The 15,836-nt window shown below is 42.0% G+C and overlaps 2 protein-coding genes across 5 annotated transcripts; both read right to left on the reverse strand.

Annotated features, from left to right (window-relative positions):
• Positions 1-82: 82 nt before the first annotated feature.
• LOC133470314 (armadillo repeat-containing protein 3-like) lies at positions 83-7,509 on the reverse strand. Of its 4 annotated transcripts, XM_061758563.1 has the most exons (19): positions 7,375-7,509; positions 6,976-7,094; positions 6,767-6,884; positions 6,554-6,676; positions 6,310-6,378; positions 6,053-6,225; positions 5,109-5,303; positions 4,796-5,012; positions 4,533-4,685; positions 4,335-4,443; positions 3,934-4,183; positions 2,723-2,859; positions 2,095-2,263; positions 1,894-1,988; positions 1,662-1,817; positions 1,421-1,583; positions 1,191-1,344; positions 465-605; positions 83-381 (listed from the first exon to the last, which is right to left on the reverse strand). In XM_061758563.1, the coding sequence occupies exons 2-18, from the start codon at positions 7,033-7,035 to the stop codon at positions 511-513; spliced, it is 2,436 nt and encodes an 811-aa protein (XP_061614547.1). In that variant the 5' UTR covers positions 7,036-7,094; positions 7,375-7,509; the 3' UTR covers positions 83-381; positions 465-510. The 4 variants fall into 4 exon arrangements, with proteins under 4 accessions (XP_061614547.1, XP_061614546.1, XP_061614548.1 ...); XM_061758562.1 differs by having other exon boundaries at positions 6,976-7,509; XM_061758564.1 differs by lacking the exon at positions 5,109-5,303 and having other exon boundaries at positions 6,976-7,509.
• Positions 7,510-8,608: 1,099 nt separating this feature from the next.
• Positions 8,609-15,685, reverse strand: LOC133470183 (armadillo repeat-containing protein 3-like). Its single transcript, XM_061758243.1, has 17 exons — positions 14,752-15,685; positions 14,617-14,681; positions 14,421-14,538; positions 14,227-14,352; positions 13,823-13,891; positions 13,555-13,727; positions 13,259-13,453; positions 12,679-12,898; positions 12,426-12,578; positions 12,253-12,361; positions 11,559-11,808; positions 10,706-10,842; positions 10,296-10,464; positions 10,136-10,227; positions 9,870-10,034; positions 9,533-9,695; positions 8,609-9,409 (listed from the first exon to the last, which is right to left on the reverse strand). Exons 2-17 carry the CDS (start codon positions 14,671-14,673, stop codon positions 9,203-9,205), a joined length of 2,403 nt encoding a protein of 800 aa, XP_061614227.1. The 5' UTR covers positions 14,674-14,681; positions 14,752-15,685; the 3' UTR covers positions 8,609-9,202.
• Positions 15,686-15,836: the final 151 nt, after the last annotated feature.

Genomic DNA, 15,836 nt, shown 5'->3' on the forward strand with positions numbered 1-15,836 from the left:
GCTGTGTGCAGTTCTTGACACTAGAATGCAGCATTAACCCCAATACTCAATTTCATGTTATTAGATTCGAGTCAACTATAGATCACAGAGCGCGACATGTGCATTTATTAATCAAATGAATTGGCAAACTTTGTACAACTGCAGGGTAAAAAACACAGAGTTAACAAAACAATTCATGTTGCAATCCGAATATTAACCAGCACATCCAAAAGTATTTTTTTCATTCAAAGTACACAAAAAAAAAAAAAAAATGTCAAACATCCCCAATGTTGTCAGGTTTGTCGTCGTCCGTAGGTTTTGAAGTTGAGGGCCGCGCGCTGTTAACGCACAACCGCTGACCAATCGGATCTGGCCCATCCTCAAATACATGCGGGCGTCACACTGCATGGAAAACACAACACGTTAGAAACAGTGCGCAGAGCACACAAAAAGGCATCCTTAATGTCATAAAAGATTCAATTGACCCGGTCTCGTGTCAACTGGACGGAAGAAGGCCGAGATGCCCCGTGGTCACAATGACAAGTGACGAGACGTGACACGCTTGCTGTCTGCGATCTTCATGAGTGCACAGGCACTGCGGAGTCTTGGCACTGGTCCTCCCCGAGCTGATCCTGCTTGTTAACTAGGTAACCATTTCCAAAAAAAATAAAGTCCTACTTGCTACAATCTAGGTCAAAATGGACGAGAGTCTCTACTTTTAATTGCTGGCCAATGTCCAAAGCCAATGGAGCAGGTTCAGGGACAGACAACATTTTAAATATGGTGATGAAAGACATAACTGACAGTACATATTCTCTGTATGACCCTTGGTAATAGGTCCCGTTTTCTGGAGTGTACTTATTCACTATATTTTCTATTTATATCCTTAATGCTAATTGTATACTCAAATTTGCTTTGGAGTAGCAGGTGAAGTAGCTGGGGAAAAAAATTATTCTTGGCTATGACACAAACTGCTTTATAGATTTACACTTTGCCAACATGTTTGGGCACCCTAGAAAAACAAAACTACATTTTTACAATGCAATAGTTGTCATGCTTCGATTTCTCTCGCTGCCATTTTGAATCCAGTAGTACAGTGGACCTACTGTAGATTCTGAAAGTTTACCGTGGCTAATGCAATACATCCGACAGTACTTCTAAAATCCATATGTTGCTCTATATACTGTGATATCGAAATGCAGCAGGGGTACGGGTTCTCAGGAAGCTTCCGGGCTGGTGCATGAGGTCCACAATGTAGCGGCGTGGCTGCGAAGAGTGTTCATTGCGCAGGAGTACTTCGTTCCAAGCTCGATTGTAGTCACCTCTCACCAGTGTACAGCTCAGGCCAATGCAATCAGCCAAGTACTGTATAAAGGGGACACGTAAAGGCGTGACGAAGCATTTGAACGAGGACGTTCGGTGAGTGTAGAGGAGTGCTTACCTTGAAAAGAAGTGCCCTGTGGCAGTAGAATCCCTTGCTGATCATGCCAATAGGGACCACGTTACACTGCACTTTACATTTGAGCAGGCAGATGTGAAGGAGCCATCCAAACGTGTGCAAATCTTCTTTCTCAATTGCTCCACCCATGACGTCGCTTACTTGCCTGTTTGAAATGCCAACGATTGCAAACATTTGCATCGATAGAATGCTGTCGTCGTAATTTATAATACCAAATAGTTACCTGGCCAAGGCGACATATTGTTCCTGTTCATCATTCAAAAGGGCGATGGATTCTTTGACCTCTTTAACTAAAAACCTCAGAGCCACATCATTGATCACCTTCCAATATCTCTCGGTTTGGTACCCTTCCTCCACACTCTTCTGATGTAGAAACACCCTAGAGTAAACATATAACAAAAACAACTGAGTTCGGAAAGTTTCTCCCTGAAATCTATGGTGAAGTGTATACATACTCGATTGCTGCATTTACAACTACGATAGGCAGGCGTTGGTTCACTGGCTCCATGGAAAGTTCCGCTAAAGTCAAAACTTTCTGACCAAAACATAACTGAAAGACACAGGCAGTAAGGTTCCAAAGTATCAAATCGTGACGATTTCATTTTTTGTGTCCCAAATGTAAACGCTACAGAATAAACGCAAAACATTGCACACACCTTCCCAGCATCATAGAAGCCATCAGTGAGGATATCAGTTGAGGCCAAATGATCTGTCAAGGCATATTTGAGAGACGGGCTGGATTGCATTAGACTGTTTAGCGCAAACTCGCTGAATCTGCTCTTACTATTGTCTGCCTGGTTGATTTCATTAAGCATTTCCAGGGCACTAAAGCACACACAAAAACATGGGACAGATGATATAGGGGTTTTTTTTTCGGTTCCTGTCTCAATTTAACACACATGACCAGGTAAAACTGAAAACTAATCAAAATATATTCCTCAATTTCTTCGTCAATTCGCCATGCACAGCAGCGAGGCCTTCTTCTCTGCTGATCTGAACACGATCCGAAGCACTGACAACCAATACATTTTCAACCTAAGTGCTTATATTTGCTCCATGAAATTGTAATCATTTCTTCCCAACTGACTACTTTTTGTTTTATTGAGTAGCACTGGCTACACTGCTTCAAGTACTATATATTTCAAGTACTGTGTGTGGATGTTTGAATTTTGTCCAATCAGAGTTCAGCCATCTCGATCTAATCTGCTCAGAACCTTCAGACTTTTGTTACTGGGACACCTAAATTATTTGAACTGAAAGTATGTCGTTGTTGGAGCACCTCACCCAAATTTGCACATCTCCATAGAGGTGGGCTCATCCTTGGCACAAACGCTGATTGCCATGCATGCGGAACGCAACACCTCCATGTGAGTGGAACGCAGCAAATTGACCAATGGTTCAAGACCACCAGCGCTCTGCAGCTATGATGGAAAAGACTCGGATATTAGATGCCCGTTTACGCCATGGTATAATCAATAATACGAGAATATTAGTTTGTAAGTAAGTATAGAAATATACATATACAGTGGGACGTCCAGAGTCGAACGGCGACAAAGTTTGGAGTTAACAAAATATGCCTCAAAAGTCAAACTAAACTTAAAGGTTGCACAGCCACCGAGCGAGACCTCCGAATAGCTCATGAGACCTCAGCTCGCAGAACATCTCGGGATTAAGGCAGAGCACCCTATTTCCGTGAACAGTGTAAATCCTGTGTGGCGGGAGGCGCAACTGTGCACCAGTTAGACCGGTGTTGGTAATTTCGTAGAAAAAGGCAGCCCGGCGGATCTCAAGGTGGGCTGCTGCGCCACTGTGGGTGTGTTTACATCCGACTTCATTCGTCGCCAAGCGAAGCAGCTCCTCTCATTCCCTTTAAATCTGGCCCAAATGACAGCCTCGACAGAGACATCTATGTGCAGAAGAAGACGAAGCGTAATAACACCGATTCGTGAGTGGGTGGAGCATTGTCACTGCTCTGCCTGGTGTTGCGACAACAATGTGAAGGAGTATATAGAACGAGCTGGTGATACCCCCGACAGCGGAGCTCAGTATCTGTCTGCCTGTGCCTTAAAACAAATTCACCAAAATCGTATTAGACCAGACAGAGTCTACCTTGTGCCTGAACTTAGACGTGGTCTGAGAAGGCGTGGATTTAGTTTCATTTACCTTTTGTCCATCAAATAGTCACTCCACCAGGCCCAGCTTTAAGGACACTCCCTCACTGCGCCCAGCTTGACACAAACACACACGGCAAGTCTTGCGCTTGCATGAAAATCTGGATACACCAGCATTTGTGCTCCACAGATGCCCCATCTAAGAAAATTGAGCCCAGAGTGTTTCTCTTTTCCACAATATTCCCTCGATTTTCTTTAAACTGAATTTTTAACTCTTTGAAACTTTCGAAAAAAACAACCAACTTTATGTAAAAGGACATTTTTCAACTTTGAAGGGTTCACTGTACATGGGAGCAAAGTTAGTTGACCCGCATAAACACCAACCTCTGCCCTGGCACTGGCGTCAAACGCCAGTTCACAGATGCACAACGTAGCATTGATCAGGACCTGAGAGTCTGTTGATCGTAAGGGCTCCACCAGCGCAGGTATGGCCCCCAGAGATAACACGTCACATCGAATGGCTTCCTCACCCGCTATCCTGCAAAGTATGGCTGCAGCATTGGCCGCTATTCTGGGACAGCTGTCACGGAGACGCTGCACAAGGATTTTATGTCCTCCTTCTTCATATATTGTCCTTAGGATGAAACAGAGGTAAACAGCAACAATGCAAATCTTGTCAACAAACATGCACACGCAAAGTCCGATTCTCATCTCAAATGTGTTGTACATAAACTCGAGACATGTGCATAAACTCTAAAAGTAGATCGTTCTAGTGTCTCTCTTACATAGAGTTTTGCTTGTGTCCAGCTGTAAGGTTGGCGAGGGCCTGGATTGCTTCCCCTCTCACCAGCAAATTCCCACTGCTCAGCAAACGCGTCAAAGCAGGTAAACCGCCTGAAGAAAAATGTTTAAAAAAATCCACTAAATTGAACTACTTATTTGTTACATCGGGAAGGTTAATATGACATATCTTGTGTCAATACCTAAATCTCTAAAGCGTTCTTTGCTGGATAGGAAGGAGCTCATCCCGGCCATAGCTTGGCAAACAAACGTTTTCACACAATCGCTGTTGCCAGAGAGAAGATCAACCAGAATTTCCTCAACTTTGAAATCATGGAGAACTTTGTGATTGTCAGCTGCACACACAAATATGCATGAATATACACAAACACGCAAAGTGAAAAACAAGACTTGGTAGGACTACTAACTAGTAACGTGTTACTTCAATGTATTGTTCTACGCTTACAGTTCTGAGCAGCTGTGGAGATGCATTCAACAGCCCTGGACTGGACTTCATTAGTATTGCATTTTACAGGTGACCCAGTTTCAGACAATTTACGGGTAACAACAAGCTCCAACAGTGTAGTTAGTCCTCCTCCATTCCGTACCAAATGGAAATTGTCACTATCACTCGCACAATTAACAAGAACCTGCAAAGCCTCAACATGGAGGTCACAGAAATCCTGTAAGAAAAAGCATAGCGAGCGAAGCATTTCAAGATAATCTTTCAAAAATGTCGACACGAAGATGTGCGACTGGGAGGTTAACAAAATACCAACCACATTTTGGATGATACTGATGAGCTTATCAAGTCCCTGCTCTTTCCTTATCGTGCCGTGTGACTCTTTATCAGCCGTGACTTTCTGCAATGTTTTCAAAGCCAACTGCTGAATGACAGCATAGTCGGAATTAAGCAGCTCCAGAAGTAACGGGATCCCGCCCAACTCGAGTAAATACGGGCAGAATTGACTGTTCTTCAGAGGACAAAAAGAAGAAATGAAAGGAACTTTGCTGCTCTTTCAATCATGAAGTTGCATACAGTTGGAACCTACAAATTTGAGGACCCCAAAAAGCGGATTTTACCACATATTTCTGGAAAAACATGCCTCGACATGCATGGTATCACTATACAAACGCCTTACTGTTCCCTTGGCATGATCCGTCTGTCAGGTGCCCTCAACAAGGGAATCGCTTGAATTTTTCTTGGGTTTTATTTGACACTGGTTACCTTTTATTTTTACTTGTGTGTCTGTTACAAATGTTAAAATGTTACTTCAAGTTAAACCAAAGTTTCTAGCACCAGTACAACCCCCCCAAAAACGCATCTTCCTTGAAATGTTTTGTGTTATTTGGGCCCGTGTCTCTGTTGGGGTGACCCCCGCGGACACGCCCACGGTCCTGCAGCCCGAGGGCGGGCCTTCTTTTTCAGGATTTCAGAGCCTTGTTTTTCATGCATGGTGATGTTTTGAGTCATTCAAATTCGGCAGACTTTTAAAAAAAAACGCTCTTCTCTGTCAAATTGACAAGACCAGTTTTTGGGCCTCTTTTGGCTATCTTTAAGCATGCCCTGTATAATGAATGAGGTTTGATGTGACGCTTTGAGCTTGGAACAGATAACTTCCTTTTTCTTGTTGTCGATGTTTTGAAATTACAAGCAGCGTGGACCAATTTTGCAGAACTTTGGAGGTTCCACTGCTCTTATGCCTCAGATATTGGTACTCACTTGAATCAAGTTGTATATGGTCTCCAGAGAGTTCTTCTGAACATCTGGTTCTGAACTGGAAAGTAGCTTGATTAATGCCGGCAGGCCTTTGTTGTCAAAGATCTGAACCTTACAACTGGGAGCCAGGGACAGATAGGATAGGCACAGCGTTCCATACTCTTGAATAACCGAATCTTTTAGGAGGAAAATGTACAGTATGAACGATCAAGTGCAAAGTACCAAATAACCGCAGATGTGTAATATTTCAGTGAACTCACCGTCGAGGGAGAGTTTATCAATAATCGGTGCAATGACATCCATTTGTTGCAGGGCATTCCCTACGGCACCTTTGAGCGACAACAGAAATTAAATCTCCTCGCTTCGTTAAGCACGCCTATAAATGAGCTACTTCATCATTGACTCCGCAAAAAGAGAAGCCGTGCAAACCGACAGCAGTCGACTTGACGAATGCGTACGACTCGTAAGAACTAATGTTGCCTTAATGACAGCGTTTCGACGTACTGTGGGAAGCCACGGTGCCCAAAATCATAAATGCGTTCCGCCTGACCAGCTCGTTGGTGTGCGCGATGAGTTGAGTGAGGCGCTGCAATGCTCCCAGTTCCATGAGATAAACCTTGTTCGCATCTGACCAAAAAAAAGACAAGAAAGTTTGTATGAGTGCAGGAGTTGCAGTGGAAGTGGGATCGACCGTGGAGTGGAAAGGATGTTGCGCACCTTCCTCTGCAAATTCGAAGATTGCTTCACATGCTGTGACGACGATGTCCTCTTCGGGCGAGCTCAGCAGGAGAACTGCGGTTGCTGTCGTTTTGACGTCGACGCGAAGTGGTTCGAACTGTGCGACAATTGAGATATTGTATGACATGACATTTTTGATTTTTTTTTTATTTATTTTATTTATTTTTTTGTGCAGACATGGATCTCACCGTCTCCTTGCAAGGAGTTGAGCACTTGGACTTTCTTTCTTTCTTGTCTTTCTTGTCCATTGCGAAGGTATTTGCACAGCGGCCCCGCTTTTGTACAACCTCATGAATATATTGCCAGCCTGCGAGTACACAAAGGTCACGGAGTTCGGGGGCATTTTAGGTTTCTTTGCATCAACAAACATCGACGGTTACGGAGGCATTCAAAAAGTGAGCTTCCGTTAGACGACAGCGCGAAGACGACATTCTCTTGCTGGGCTTCGTTATCCACTGCGACGTCACTCGAGTATGACGCGTTCACGTGACGTCATCGCGTCACTGAGACACACTCTTTCGAGTGACCTAATGACAAAGGAAAAAAAAAACGAAACGTAAGTTCCACGATTATTTCTTGGCACTTACCCCCAATTTGAGTCCTCGTTTTCGGGGAACCCCGTCGACTATGAATATTGATTGACACAATTCTTCATACAAATTAGCGACAATTTCATTTACACGGCTCTTCAAGCGGATTAAATATGGCCAAACATTGGTTTCCCCGGGCAACCGCCTTCAGCAGGGACCGTCAACAAAGTAAAGGAGCGAAACGTGTCAACAGTAAACAAAATGTGGTTTAGAAATAAAATACATTGCTACTGTACGTGTCTGAAAGTGTCAATCTACAGTCAAATGAACCATATTACCTTTTGGTTCAGGGCTTTTCAGTAAGCTCGGGGGGAAAAAAAGAATCATGCTCAACGTGTCACTTTGGTTCAATTGTTTATTTTGCAAATCCGAAAGGTTCATCTAAAGCACACCCATAAATTGGGTTTTGAAATATTTTCTTCTGCACTCAAAACATTCGAAATAAATAGAGGCATGCCATCTAATTTTGGGTTACATTTACATTTATGACATTTCAGCAGCCTGCATTAAGCGTTGACAGGCTGATTTGTTAAGACAATAGAATGACAAGTTTAAAAAGTTAGCCACCGCATAATAAAATACTCACACATTAAAGGCACATGACATATAGTAGAGAGGGAGAATGTATTTGCAAATTGATACTGTAACCCAGTGGAGTTTTATAAGTTAATGTTGGAAGAAATAAGGGCTGTTGGAAGGCAGTAAAAGAACACATCTTCAACTTTATAGTTATATCTAACCCTAGCCCTCAGATCTTGATGTTTTTTTGCGGTATTTGTATTTATTTTTTGTAATAATAATCAGTAATCGGATGCTGTGTATGATGGATCAAATGGATTTGTGTGTGCGCACGCATGTAATTGATATGTATTTACAGTGATGGTGCATTACTCATATTGTACCAAGCGGCCAGTCCTTGTCGTATATGTTGCAAGTAACATTCCTGGTTCAATATTTATGATCGCATTATCATTTCACCTACACGACATGTTGAAGAAATGATGACAGTTATGGTTCCTACACTCTTAGTCTCTATAGCATATACAACCCCTATTCCAATGAAGTTGGGACGTTGTGTTAAAAATAAATAAAAACAGAACACAATGATTTGTAAATCATGTTCAACCTATATTTAATGGAATACATTATAAAGACAATATAGTTAATGTTCAAACTGATACACTTGATTGTTTTTAGCAAATAATCATTAACTTGGAATTTTATGGCCCCAAAAAAGCTGGGACAGGTGGCAAAAAAGTGGAGGAATGCTCATCAAACACCTGTTTGGAACGTCCCACAGGTGAACAGGCTCATTGGGAACAGGTGGGTGCAATGATTGGGTAGAAAAGGAGCTTCCCTGAGAAAATAGTCCAACAGTTTAAGGACAATGTTCCTCAACGTACAATTGCAAGGAATTTCGGGTTTTCATCATCTACGGTCCATAACATCATCAAAAGGTTCAGCGAATCTGGAGAAATCACTGCATGTAAGCGGCGAGGCCCAAAACCAACATTGAATGCCCGTGACCTTCGATCCCTCAGGCGGACAGACAGAAGAATTCATGTTATCTATTTAAATACAAAACAACAAACAAATACCACTGATAACTTTTATCGCAAATTCGATTTCTTGTGTTTATAATCCTAAAGTTTGTTTATTCCAGATTCAGTGTTTAAGCATCTGATCAAGTTGAATGCTAACATTTCTGCAGAAAAGGGCAACATGCACATCGCAGTGATTTTTCATTCAATATTGAGTTCGGCCCACGACGTTGTGCCAATTTGAAATTTTGGCCCACCGTGAAATGGAGTTTGACACCCCTCCTCTATAGGCTTTCATATTCGATAGCAGCAGTGCTATCAGCCTCCAGGAAGGTTCCAGGCTGGTGCATGAGGTCAACAATGTAGCAACATGGCTGTGAAAAGTTTTCATTGCTACAGGGCTCGCCCTTGTAGAGGAGTACTTCATTCCAAGCACGATTGTAGTCACCTCTAACCAGAGTACACCTCAGGCCAATGCTATCAGCCAAGTACTGCATGAAAAAAAAACAAAAAAAAAAAAACGTGGTCATAATTAGAAGACATTGGATGAGTGTTGCGAGGTAGCATCCGTGACTAGAATAGAAATGATTTTGTATGGTGCTAAGTGTTTGTACCTTGAAAAGAAGTGCCCTATGGCAATGAAATCCTTTGCTAATCATGCCAATAGGGATTACATTAGACTGCAGCTTACACCTGAGCTCCTCAAGGTGCTGCAGCCATGCAAATGTGTCTCGCTCTTCCTTTTCAATGGCTCCACCCATGATTTCGGAGACAAACCTGATACTCGAAGAGATGACCACAAATTGCATTCACGTTGAAAAAATACGTAGTGTTTCTTTACATCCCTGCATTGTGTTCGCTGTACGCTACTTTCTGCACATCGAAACACACATACAGTAGGTGCAAAGGTCTTCTTGTCGGTATAATGTGCCAGTGGTATTAGATAGTCACCTGGCCAAAGCAACATATTGTTCTTGTTCTTCAATCAGCGGCTCAATGGAGTCTTTGACCTCTTTCACTAGAAGCGGCAATGAGATGTCATCCATCAGTATACGATTTCTCTCTTGACTACACTCTGACTGGGCCTCATCTTTCTGTTGCACTTCATCACTCGTCCTAAATCGTAAGAATGTAAATCACAGAACAGTTTTGGAGCATATGTCTGGACTGGAATATGGATTAGACAGACATGAGCCATTGTGATTTGGAACTCATACTCGATTGCGTTGACAACAATGACAGGCCGCCGTCGGTTTACTGGTTCCATGCACAGGTCCTCTAAGGTCAAAACCTTCTGACAAAAACCAACCTGATAGAGATAATATTGCGCTTAATATCGTCACCAAAAAATTATTCCTCAACTGTAATAGAACACACCTTCCCAGCATCGTAGAGGCCATCTATGATGACATCAGTAGTGGCCAAATAACCCAGTAGACCATATTTGAGAGACAGATTGTATTTGAGCAGACTGATCAAGGCAAACTCAGTGAACTTGTTCCTACGATTTATTGACTGGGTGATTTCTTGAAGGATTTCCAAGGCTCTGAAACACACAAACATAACAGGGTCTTCAGCAAGCACCTTTCATGGAATCATTGATAAGACTGTGCTACACTGCCCTCTACTGTCAATTTTACGTTGTATGATTTTGTTTTCAAAACTACAAAATACTGTCTTGATGAAACCATTAAAAAAAAAAAACATCCCTATAATATGCTATTCATAGTTATTGTGTGACACACCAAGGTCATGTATATTGTATCACTGCGAGCTCAGCATCTCACCCGAATTTACACATCTCCAATGCAGTGGGCTCATCCTTTGCACAAACACTGATTGCCATACATGTGCAGCGCAACACCTCCATATGACTGGAACGCAGCAAACGGACCAATGGTTCGAGACCATCAGCCCCTCGCAGCTATGTTGAAAGAGACTTTAATATTAGGTTCCTTCATGTATTGTAATTATTTTATACACTGTTGCCCATAAAGTCTGCATCATTTGGTTTTCAGTGACAATCCTTTGTTTATTTGTATCGGTATTTTGTCACTTTTGACAAGGTGCAGGTGGTTACATTATGTGTCCCAGTTACCCAGGAGAAATGATGTAATTCATGCGTAAGATTTGTTTGGCACAATAAAAGACAAGGCAGGCGTTTTATTCCACCTTCATGAGCAACTGTTGTATTTTGAACACTGTATGGGATAATTAATACTTTCAAAAATAAAATGTGGCTCCAAACAAAACCAAACAAAAACACAATGTATAGAATGGGAAACTACCTTGTTATATACATATTCCAGACACATCATTAAGTACACTTATACAATCTTAACGGGGGCCAGATCAAACCCGCCTGCCTTTAATATAATAATGCTCAGTTATTAGCACTAAAGGTAATGTTTAAAAAAAAATACATATATTTTTGTGTTATTTGTGCAGGTGTTATTAAATGTTGTCCTTTGCACGTTACATGTCTCATCTTAAAAGCAGTGACCAAAATACAGTAGCAGGAAGAGCTCTCAATCCGAAGCAGTGTCTCGCTCGACAGCATAGATGTTTGATACTGTTATTGTCTCTGTATCTCACCGTATGTAGTATTGTATTACTTGTAATGGATGTCATTCGACTAACTTTTGCTCTGGCGTCTTCCTCAAATGCCAGTTCGCAGATGCAGAGCAAGGCATTGATCAGGGCCTGTGTGTCTGCTGATTTCAAAGGCTCCACCAGCGCTGGCATGACTCCCTCTGATACCACTTTACACCGGATGGGTTCCTGTCCTGCCATCCTGCCGAGTATGGTTATCGAATTTGCCAACACTTTAGGACAAGTGTCTTGTAGCCTCCGCACAAGCACCTGAGGTCCTCCTGCATAAAATACTTCCCTGGTGGTTCCATAACAATATAAAGAACAGTCCCGTTAATGCAAATATACTGTACTAATCTTCATGCTTGTTTGCATTTCGTGTGTGACTGCCTAAATGTAAGAATTTGGAGCAAATTAATACAGTGAGGAGAAAGAAACGTGCACAATATGAACAAAAAGATGTCTTTAATCTGTGGTCTTTGTATAATAAACAATCAAGGAATGTACAGTATTGTTAAACAGTAACTGCAACCACAAGTGACGTGAGCTATATATAATCATTGCTACAGTATTTGTAAATATAAGGCAAATGCTAATTTTGTTTCACTTCACTGAGTAAATGAATGCTGCATTATTACAACTACTGAACATATTCATCGAACGGGATGTTATGTGTATATTCTGTTGATGGGTGGGGTGGTGGTGGTGGTGGTGGTGGGTAGTCATCTTGTCTAGCGCTTACATAGTATTGAGCTGGTCTCCAGATGTGAGGTTGGCAAGACCCTGGGTAGCATGCTCAATGATCTCGGGACACTTACTCTTCAGTAACCGAACCACAATAGGTATGCCGCCTGTATCGAAGAAATCAATCAAATGTGCGCTTGCGGATGTCGGTGGTCAATTTGGTGTGAATACCTAAATCCCTGAAGAGGTCTTTGCTGGGCAAGAAGGAGCTCAAGGCGGCAAAGGCTTGGCAACCATATGTTTTCACATTATCGCTGCCCCCAGACAGAAGATCTACCAGAACCTTCTCAATCTTCTGCTCATGCAGAAATGGGTGAAGGCCAGCTGTACACATACAGTGATATGTAAAAACAAAGATAAATGGCATTCTAACAAAATGTGCAACTAAGTACAGTGTGCCCTTTCAAACACGTTTCGTGCTTACGGTTCTGAGCAGCACACGCAAAGCACTTAACAGCAATGGCCTGGATTTCAATATTGCCGTTTTTAAGCAAAACTGCCTGGCTCTCAGACACTTTGGGGGTGAGAAGAAGGTCCATCAGCGTGGAAAGGCCTCCTCCATTTTGTATCACCCGGAAACTCTCGAGGTCACTCATACAATTAGAAAGAATCAGCAAGGTCTCTATATGAAGGTCAATTAAATCCTGTGAGATATCAAAAAAATATGGTCAGTTGTATCCTCCTCCCCCCCCCCCCCCCCCCCCAAGTGCTGATTTACAAATAAATTATATGCACATAAATATTGGGACACCAGGCCTTTACACCTTCAGAAGTTACGGCAAGAATGACTTTTGTGACTTTTGTGCTTCTTTTGCTGGTCTAGCAGGTGTTTCTGTCCCCAAAATGTTCCACTGTAATTGTCCGAAATTTCTCAGAAAGGTGAAGAATGGAAATTCTGTTTAGATCTATCTAAGAGGGCCACCCCAGCTCCTATCAATGGTGTCTCCGTACTTTGATTCATATAGTATATTTCACACGTTGTTAAAAGTTATACACTTACCAACCTTATTATTGAGGATCTCGATTAGCTCATCAAATACCCGTTCTTCTCTGAAGGCGCTTTGTGATTCTTTACTAATAGCGATTGTCTGCAGTGTGTTTAAAGCCAATTGCTGAATGGCATTGAAGTCTGACTTCAGCAGGGTGAGGAGTTGACGTAGCCCATGTAACTCGATGACAGCCGGGCAAATTTGGGTGTCCTACATAGACATAAGATCATTACAACTTTTAAAGCGGTTATATATTTTGAGCATGTTGACATACAATCTTTGACTCCTTCTTTCTATGTGATTTGGATCACCTGAACCAAGTTGTAGATGGTATCCAGAGAGTTCTTCTGAACATCTGGGTCAGAACTAGAGAGGAGGGTGATTAACAGTGGTAGACCATTGTTGTCAATGATCTGCACTTTACAGCAGGACTCCACGGACAGACAGGACAGGCACAGGGTGCCAAACTCTTGGACAACAGTGTCTTATTGACAGGGAAAGCATAATAAACAATACAGTACATTTCATATACAGGTGAGTGGGAGAATACTCCTTTATCATTTGAGTCTAAACACTTACCGTCAAGCGATAGTTTGTCAATGATGGATGGAATAACATCCATGTTTTGTAGGGCAGTCCTGGCTGTACCTTTAAGTGAAGACACATTTGTAGAGACACAAGGAAAATCTTGGGGGTAAGGCAAGAGTCCACTTTGCACGGACTTTAAACAAAATATAAAGGTCTAGTTCAGTCCAGTGAGTTTTTAAGTGTTATCTTAAAATAAAATATATCATCCTTATTGTAAAAGTAAAAGCAAGGCCACGCTTTCTATGGTAACAGTATTGGTAAGTAAAATTGTCTGCCACCACCCCCCCCCCCCCCCCCTCCCCCCTCCCACTCCACTGGCCAGCCCCAATTCCTCGCTTCGCCCCTGGCGCTGTGAAAACCAAGTGCAGTGAGCCACATTTGCGTGTTTGACGTACTGTTGGTAGCCATGACACCTAGTCCAATGAAGGCATTGCGTCTGATCTTGTGGTTGGAGTGAGCGATGAGCTGACTGAGAGGCCCCAACGCCCCATGCTCCGTCAGATAAACCTTGCTCAAATCTCCTGGGAGAGACAAGACACAAACTAGATTCAGGCTGGCAGACGGACGAACACTGTCGCTTCCACCTCACCTTCTTCCGCAAATTCGTAGATCGCTTGACATGCTTTTATTAAAACGTCCTCTTCGGGAGCGCTCAGGAGAAGAACTGCAGTGGCTGGTGTTTTGAACGCGACGCGACGTGCTTGAATCTGGGAGGTGACAGGGAGGTGATGCTGCAGCCTCCGGCGACAAGTTACGGAGCAAAACTCGACGAAGACGTGGCTCACCGTGTCCTTGTGCAGAGACTCCTGACTTGTCCCGTTTTTCCTGTCTCTCCTTCCCATTCTGTCACCTGCAAATGCAACAGAGGTCACGTGTCGGTTTCACATTTACGTAGTTTATCATATGAATTCGATGTATACTTCAGAATCAGAATCATGTTTCAAGCTGTCCCTTGCTTTAAGTGTTCACGTCGAGGACGTGAGTCCAAACACCACCATGACAACAAAGTGGGCGTGACGTAACCGAGGTGTTGCTACGAGGTGACGATCCATTTGGTAAAATCAGCTTGCTTGATTGAATACAACAAAATGTCATTTGTACAGTTCGGAAATAAAAATGGACTTAATAGCATGCTCGCATGTAAAAAAATAAAATAAATGGTGTATTTTCGACATAAAGGCAGAAAATCTTGCACACCAATGACCTGGTCTATTTCATACAGTATTTTGTTTTCTCAACAGTCCTGTAATTGTTATGTTTATTTAGCCGTTTTCCCTTAAATTGGTTGAATTTATGTATCATATTTTTATTCATTTATCTCATGAAATCATTGTCTAATTGATTTATGGTAAATAATCAAATGAAAATGGTGGTAAAATGAACAAATGTACACATACTGTACATGTAATATATTTTTTATGTATAGTGTTAAATGATTGGTTAATTAATTATACTGTAAGTACAATTTTGAATGACAACGAATGATTATTTTCTTATTCAAATGAACTACATACAGATTTGAACGTTTTTAAACCTGATCTACGAATGGACTGTGTTTTTAAAAAAATAAATTAAAAAAAAGAAAAATCTTCCATGGCTCCTAATCGCAAAGGTTTGCCCATCCCAGGAGTTTAAACATTGTAGTCAATCAGTTGGACCACAAGAGGGTCTATGTTCGCTACATTACAACAATGTGCGAAATGTTGAACATATTCAGGAGTTTCACTGTACAAAGACCAAGACTTCGAACATAATTGCCCCGTGTGTGTGTTTTAACGTGTTGTCAACGATGCACTTTAACCTAATTCTGAGTTGCTTTACCAAAAAAAAAAAAAAAATCACATTGTATTCATAATGAGTGCAGTGGTATGAAAAAAAAAATGATGCCCACATTTTACCTGCAGGCCACAAAAATATCAGTTAACCAAATGAATGATATTTGCTATCAGCATATGATCGATGTGTAAATGTAGTAGAAGCGGAATGCCGGAATGCAGGGAGAAAG

This window comes from Phyllopteryx taeniolatus, chromosome 20 (assembly GCF_024500385.1).
Source record: "Phyllopteryx taeniolatus isolate TA_2022b chromosome 20, UOR_Ptae_1.2, whole genome shotgun sequence".
NCBI lineage: Eukaryota > Metazoa > Chordata > Actinopteri > Syngnathiformes > Syngnathidae > Phyllopteryx > Phyllopteryx taeniolatus.